The sequence below is a fragment of the Rhea americana genome, unplaced genomic scaffold (genome assembly GCF_003343005.1).
Source record: "Rhea americana isolate MKP2758 unplaced genomic scaffold, rheAme1 scaffold_755, whole genome shotgun sequence".
In the NCBI taxonomy this organism is placed as follows: domain Eukaryota; kingdom Metazoa; phylum Chordata; class Aves; order Rheiformes; family Rheidae; genus Rhea; species Rhea americana.
The window spans coordinates 18536-25885 of NW_028186929.1; the positions used below are offsets into that span (position 1 = coordinate 18536).

At 41.4% G+C, this 7350-nt stretch overlaps 1 protein-coding gene across 1 annotated transcript in view; it reads left to right on the forward strand.

Annotated features, from left to right (window-relative positions):
• LOC146585834 (myosin heavy chain, skeletal muscle, adult-like) overlaps nucleotides 1-7302 on the forward strand; it is a 10304-nt gene extending 3002 nt beyond the window's left edge. Inside the window, exons 5-17 of the mRNA XM_085322251.1 lie at nucleotides 541-679; nucleotides 1360-1478; nucleotides 1573-1722; nucleotides 2429-2599; nucleotides 2969-3278; nucleotides 3423-3490; nucleotides 4275-4362; nucleotides 4456-4573; nucleotides 4902-5025; nucleotides 5112-5248; nucleotides 5349-5604; nucleotides 6273-6515; nucleotides 6722-7302. Of these exons, the coding sequence (XP_085178377.1) occupies nucleotides 541-679; nucleotides 1360-1478; nucleotides 1573-1722; nucleotides 2429-2599; nucleotides 2969-3278; nucleotides 3423-3490; nucleotides 4275-4362; nucleotides 4456-4573; nucleotides 4902-5025; nucleotides 5112-5248; nucleotides 5349-5604; nucleotides 6273-6515; nucleotides 6722-7030 (2232 nt within the window). The 3' untranslated portion in view covers nucleotides 7031-7302. The remainder of the gene's footprint in view (nucleotides 1-540; nucleotides 680-1359; nucleotides 1479-1572; nucleotides 1723-2428; nucleotides 2600-2968; nucleotides 3279-3422; nucleotides 3491-4274; nucleotides 4363-4455; nucleotides 4574-4901; nucleotides 5026-5111; nucleotides 5249-5348; nucleotides 5605-6272; nucleotides 6516-6721) is intronic.
• Nucleotides 7303-7350: the final 48 nt, after the last annotated feature.

Here is a 7350-nt window from a genome sequence, read left to right on the forward strand (position 1 = left end):
TTCATCAGAATCCACTTTGGGGCCACCGGCAAACTGGCTTCTGCTGACATTGAAACCTGTAAGAGACTTCCCTCATATCACCACGTTCCCTCCTGCCTTCCTGCTCTGTGCATGCTCCTGTGTGTAACTCTTTCTCTCTTCCTTTGCCAGACCTGCTGGAGAAGTCCAGAGTCACTTTCCAGCTCAAGGCAGAAAGGAGCTACCACATATTTTATCAGATCACCTCCAACAAGAAGCCAGAGYTAATTGGTAGGCAGAATCACTAGGGTTTTTGGAGGAAGATCACTGAGCAACAGCTCACTCTACTACCTAGCTGACAAAACTAAGTCTCTTTCCCACCTGTTCTTGTGTTCAGACATGCTCCTCATTACCACCAACCCATATGACTATCATTATGTGAGTCAAGGTGAGGTCACTGTACCTAGCATTGAYGACCAGGAGGAGCTGATGGCTACAGATGTAAGTATTACAAAGGAGAAGGTTTTTATTAGGGTTCTAGGCTTAYTAGGCAGTATTTTTACTTCACTGTTTCTATTGCAGAGTGCCATTGACATTCTGGGCTTCACTCCTGATGAAAAGACCGCCATTTACAAGCTGACGGGTGCTGTCATGCACTACGGGAACTTGAAGTTCAAGCAGAAACAACGAGAGGAGCAGGCAGAGCCAGATGGCACAGAAGGTTCTTGGAACTAACATCTTAATAAAGAACTGAGTTTCTGGCAGATGATCTTTTAGTTAGGACAAAACCCTTAGCCTATAGAAGCATAAACTAAGAAATGGTTATTTTAGACTCCATGAAACTATGAAGTAGATTCTTTGATCTCTGACCTCTTTTAATGACACTCCTTCATTTAGCCTTTCTGTGGGCTTCTTACATGCAGTTTTTCCATTTAGTATGCACAGAGTATTGGTATACCTCTTTAGGAATCACCCATTCCCCAAGCTCTCTCTCCGTGCATACACAGGCTCCAGAACCAGCTTTGAAATGTGTATACTTCTTCTATTGACACCACAAGTCAAGCCTTATTTAAATATAAGTGCTTTTTTAGACCTGGACTATATCTCCAATTTGGAATCTTCATGTATTTTTCAAGAAACAGTTTTAAAAGAATTATTTCCATTTATATATTGACTGAAAATATTCAAGGAAAGGTTCCTTGCTAACAGCTACTTGCAAAAACTATCAGCATTATCTTTTGCAACTTTCATGCCTTCAATATTTCCTCTGTGATAATAGACTAAATGATTTGTACTTCAAGAACTTCAAACATTGAAATTGCCTCTGAGAGACTTCCCTGTAGGTCACATTCCAGTCATTGTCTAACTATCTTCCCCCTGTCCTCCTCTCTTTTCATTCAGTTGCTGACAAGGCTGCATACTTGATGGGTCTGAACTCAGCTGACATGCTCAAAGCCATGTGTTACCCCCGAGTCAAGGTTGGAAATGAATTTGTGACGAAGGGTCAAACAGTGGAACAGGTAAAAGAACTGGTGTCTAGGAACACGCAGCTAAAATCTCAGAATTTCTCTTTAGTCTGTGACGTAATTTCTGTGCATTTCCCATTTGCTTTAGGTGCACAATGCTGTAGGTGCTCTTGCAAAAGCTGTCTATGAGAAGATGTTCTTGTGGATGGTCGTCCGCATCAACCAACAGCTGGATACCAAACAACCAAGACAGTACTTCATTGGTGTCCTGGACATTGCCGGCTTTGAGATTTTTGATGTAAGGAACAAGAATTTCATAGCAGCTTCATGGAAGGGACAATGGGGACTAGGAAAATTCCAGGACTTCTTTTTATGAAAACTCAGAGACTTCCTAAATTCATTTGTCTACCTTCTTTCCCTGAGCAAAAAATATAATGATAAGAAGCTTCACTGTTGAACAAATTGGCCTTTTCAACAGTTAAACCCAAAAAGCTTTTAGATGTATCAGAACTTCCATACAAAAGCATGGAAATATCCAGAGCCAACATCTTAAGAACAGTTTTTTTAGTTTTTTGTTTTGTTTTGTTTTTTCAGTGGGGAATTAAGGCGCTTCTTGTGGCTGGAGAAGTCAGACTGCAGTAATAAACTTGCTCTGCTAGGTGTGCTGATGTGGTTTACCAAAAATTGTTTTAGAATTAAGGTATTCCAAAGTGATAAGAGGCAATTATCATTAAAGTGAGAATAATAACTAGAAGATATATATTACATTCATAAAAGAATATTAACAGAGAACAAGATCTCTAATGACACTGAATTAGAAATCTTTTCTCTCTTCAGAGTACAAGAGCAGCCCCACTAAAAATTTCCAGGAAAACATACAGAGAAGGAGCCATGTACTTAGCTGGACAGACTTAGGAATATTCAGAACAGCACAGGCAAAAGCCTGTTGGTCATTACTGTGCCTTGAAAACTCTGTATTTATATATATATTTTACATTTGGCAGTTCAATAGCTTCGAGCAGCTCTGCATCAACTTCACCAATGAGAAACTGCAACAGTTTTTCAACCACCACATGTTCGTGCTGGAGCAGGAGGAATACAAGAAGGAAGGAATCGAATGGACATTCATTGACTTTGGGATGGACCTGGCTGCCTGCATTGAGCTTATTGAGAAGGTATCCTTCCTGTTCAGGTGCACTCATGTTGGGAACTATGTAGTTGTTGAAGGATACATAACACACTCATCTATATTTAGATTAAAATGTTAAACTTCAATTATTGAAGTTTTCTGAACTACTGCAGTTGATAATGTACCAGCAATGATGACAAGCATTTACATGAGTTAAGATGAAACATCAAGTCTCAGTAAAGATGAATTAATCTTCTTCCACTTATTGTCTAGAAATACAGAGAGACAACATTCTCTTCTGATTTGATTTGTAGTTTCTTGTCTTGACTGTAGCCTCTTTCACACCAAAGGATGCATTATTTCTAATCTGTTTTTCCCTCTTGTCTATTGTCTATTACACTGTCTTGTCTTCCAGCCCATGGGCATCTTCTCCATCCTGGAAGAGGAGTGCATGTTCCCCAAGGCAACTGACATGTCTTTCAAAAACAAGCTCTATGACCAGCATCTGGGCAAGTCCAGCAACTTCCAGAAGCCCAAGCCTGYCAAAGGCAAGGCTGAGGCCCACTTCTCCCTCATACACTATGCTGGCACAGTGGACTACAACATCACTGGTTGGCTTGAGAAGAACAAGGACCCTCTGAACGAAACCGTCATTGGGCTGTACCAGAAATCATCTGTGAAGACACTGGCCTTACTCTTTGCCAACTATGGTGGAGCTGATGCAGGTCAGCTCTGAGAAAACTGTATTTTTAGGGTGGACAACACTGAAGGGGAAAAAAACAGGAAACAGTAAACATTTAGAATAGTTTTCTATTCTGTAGTTTTCAATATGCAATATCAATATTGTTTTACTTTTCTTCTATTTGCAGAAGGTGGTGGCAAAAAGGGTGGCAAGAAGAAGGGTTCTTCTTTCCAAACTGTCTCAGCTCTTTTCCGGGTAAATACAGGTTTCATAACTTTGTCTCTTTTTACTTGAATAAAAGGAATTTTAAATGTGAAAAATGATGTTATAATCTCTTGGAGCCCTATAGGCAGAGGCTGATGAAAATCATGTGCTACAGCTCCAGTTACTTTACATTTAACCAATGGACTAGTCTGTTCTTTTTCCATATGGAATGAAATCCTCCTACTATAATAGCAAAAGAGAAACTCCTACAAATGAGTGAGGCTGTTGTCACAGAAGTATTTCTTCAGCCACCTCTATTTTGAACATAAATCTGATGTTGCAACAGATCAATCTCTTTCAGCTATTGTACAGAATATAGAATGTTTTCCCCAAACCAACATTGTGGGTTTTTTGAATATTTTCAATACTGATAACATGTACCATTCAGGAATAAAAGAGGAGCTCTGAAAAAAAGTGGGGCTTGCTTTAAGATCATAGCATATAAAAGCTGGATCATCATATTAAGTCAAGAGAGCAGGCATAGAGAATCGTTCATTGCTTTCAAAGTTATTAGTCACAGGATACCAAAAGAGTTATAAATCCCGGATCTTCTAAAAAGTAAATTATTATAACTCAAAAACCAAATTAGATGCTTTTTGATAGCAATGTTCAGTATCGAAAGATTTTTCTCTTTTTTTTACCTTCAGATGGCTATTTTACATTCTAGTTTAAGTCTCACACATCATTAACTCTTCTCCAGGGATTATATATTTGTAGCTGTGGGGATGAAGGACTTTTCATTGGTTGAGCTAAACTTTACCTCATGACCTTACAGGAGAACCTAAACAAGCTGATGACAAATCTGCGAAGCACTCACCCCCATTTTGTGCGCTGCATCATCCCAAATGAAACAAAAACACCTGGTAAGGGGATAAAGCAGGCAGAAAATTGAGCCACAGGAGCTCTTCTGCAGAGTGCCCAGCAATRTGGTAGTCATTAATGGTGTTGCTTGTTAGGTGCCATGGAACATGAGCTGGTGCTGCACCAGCTGCGGTGCAATGGYGTGCTGGAAGGGATCAGAATTTGCAGGAAAGGATTCCCTAGCAGAGTCCTCTACGCAGACTTCAAACARAGGTAAAAGTGCTCCACCTTTTGCCCATTCTGCCCAAGGTGAGCAGCCTGAGCATCCAAACCTACTGGAAACATTATACTCCAAACTGGAAATGAGCAGTAATACAAGAGTGTTTCACTATCGGTTTATGGTGATACAATATTGCTGAGGTGAAGATYGCCATGGATTCCGATTTAACAATATGAAAACTTTCTACACCCTACYCTGAAAGGATGGACTGTTCCCAGGCATGAGATGGTTTCTGTCAGAGAGTCTGAGAAGGTGGTGGGCTTTGGACAAGGTGGTAGTTGGGATGATGGGGATTTATTCATGTTCTGTTTTCTCCTACAGATATAGGGTGCTAAATGTCAGTGCTATCCCAGAGGGACAATTCATGGATAGCAAGAAGGCTTCAGAGAAGCTTCTTGGGTCCATTGATGTGGACCACACTCAGTACAAATTTGGTCACACCAAGGTACAAACAATTCCTGGGTTCAAAGACTCTGCCTCTGTTTCTTACACTACCTAAGGTTGATGTGCTTCAATGTTCCCTTTCTCAAGGTGTTCTTCAAAGCTGGGCTAATAGGTCTTCTGGAGGAGATGAGAGATGAGAAGCTAGCAGAGATTATGACCATGACACAAGCCAGGTGCAGGGGCTTCCTCATGCGAGTGGAGTATCAGAGAATGGTGGAGAGGAGGTACACATTCCTCACCTTTAATTTGTTCTCATGGTACTTGTCTAACTGTGTCTCAGTCATTTCCCCAAGGYATACAGTAGGCATATCAATTGTATTTCAGGGAATCCATCTTCTGTATCCAATAYAACGTTCGTGCATTCATGAATGTCAAGCACTGGTCCTGGATGAAGCTGTTCTTCAAAATCAAGCCCTTGCTGAAGAGTGCAGAGTCAGAGAAGGAGATGGCTAATATGAAACAGGAATTTGAGAAAACTAAGGAAGAGCTTGCAAAGTCTGAGTCAAAGCGGAAGGAGCTGGAGGAGAAAATGGTGACCTTGCTACAGGAGAAAAATGACCTACAGCTCCAAGTGCAGGCTGTGAGCATTGCCATTTATTGGTCCAGGGGATCAGGAGATTGCATGGTCACCTTATTCTCTGGCAAGCACAGACTGAAAAACAAAACACCATTTTGTCTGAGGACCGCACAGTTACCTAACTCTTGGAAAAGGGAAGGACTCTACAGTGTGATTTCTCTCTACAGAGAGAAATCTGCTGTGATTTTATGGGAGAAATAATTTCTTTTTTCTCCAATAAATTATTAAATACCACCAACTACAGCATGACTTAAGAAATTAAAGCTAAACTACACTGTCTACAAAGAGAAAAGACGCTAATGCTTCTTTAAGGATAAATAATCAATTTCAGTGACCATCCTTATGAATATCCACGTGAATATCTAAGTATCTCAAAGAAAATTAAAGACTTCTTGAGCAGGTTTTAAAAATTAAAAAAAAAAGAAAGGGTAGCCTGATCTTATTCTTATTTTTGACAGTAACATAGACAAAACAGATCAGAGAAAAATACTGTGGAATGTTCTTTTCAGTTGAGAGGTGATATAAAGCGTCACAGAAAAAGAATAAGCCACGCTTTTCAGTTGCTTGGACGGAAGGTCCATTTCAGGCTCATTCTCACRCATGYSTACTTRGTGACAGAGCTGAGAAATGTCCGAACCTTATAACCCCAGAAAGTCTCTTTTTGCCTCCAGGAAGCAGATAGTTTGGCTGATGCTGAGGAAAGATGTGACCAACTCATCAAAACCAAAATCCAGCTGGAAGCCAAAATTAAGGAGGTGACTGAAAGGGCTGAGGACGAGGAGGAAATCAATGCTGARCTGACAGCCAAGAAGAGGAAACTGGAGGACGAATGTTCAGAGCTGAAGAAAGATATAGAYGACCTCGAGTTAACRCTGGCCAAAGTTGAGAAGGAAAAACATGCCACCGAAAACAAGGTACAGACATGGGGATTAAAATTAAGGGCCGAAGGACAGACGTGTCTCCCACAGCCTGATATTTCTAGCACACTGCTGGTTTTGCAATGGAGTGGGCAGCCCAAAGGGAAACCCAGCTCCTGACTGAGCATTCCACAGWGAAAAGGTGACTGCATCAGCAGTTGTGTTTTCTGCCCGGTTTTTGGACACTTGCTCATAATGTGCAGGTGAAAAACCTCACTGAGGAGATGGCAGCCCTGGAYGAGAACATTGCCAAGCTGACAAAAGAGAAGAAAGCCCTCCAAGAGGCCCACCAGCAGACTCTGGATGACCTGCAGGCRGARGAGGACAAAGTCAATACGCTGACCAAAGCCAAAACCAAGCTGGAGCAGCAAGTGGATGATGTAAGCACATGCACACAGAAGAAGAATAGGGCAGTTGTAGAGTTAGAGCTGGCCGGCAGAGCATTCACAGCCTTGTTCTGTTTAGCTYGAAGGGTCCCTGGAGCAAGAGAAGAAACTGCGCATGGACCTTGAGAGAGCSAAGAGGAAACTCGAGGGTGACCTGAAACTCGCCCAGGATACTATAATGGATTTGGAAAATGATAAGCAGCAGCTGGATGAGAAACTGAAGAAGTAAGTGTTGTCGTGGGGCACCTTTGTGTTGTGCAAATGTGCCTGTGTTTTTCTTCAGGCTCTAACATGGTTTGCTTTGTGCAAAGGAAAGACTTTGAAATCAGCCAGATCCAGAGCAAAATTGAGGATGAGCAAGTTCTCGGCATGCAATTACAGAAGAAGATCAAGGAGCTGCAGGCAAGTCTTTGTTCCTTGCCTTCTCTCACACCGTCAGAGGTCAG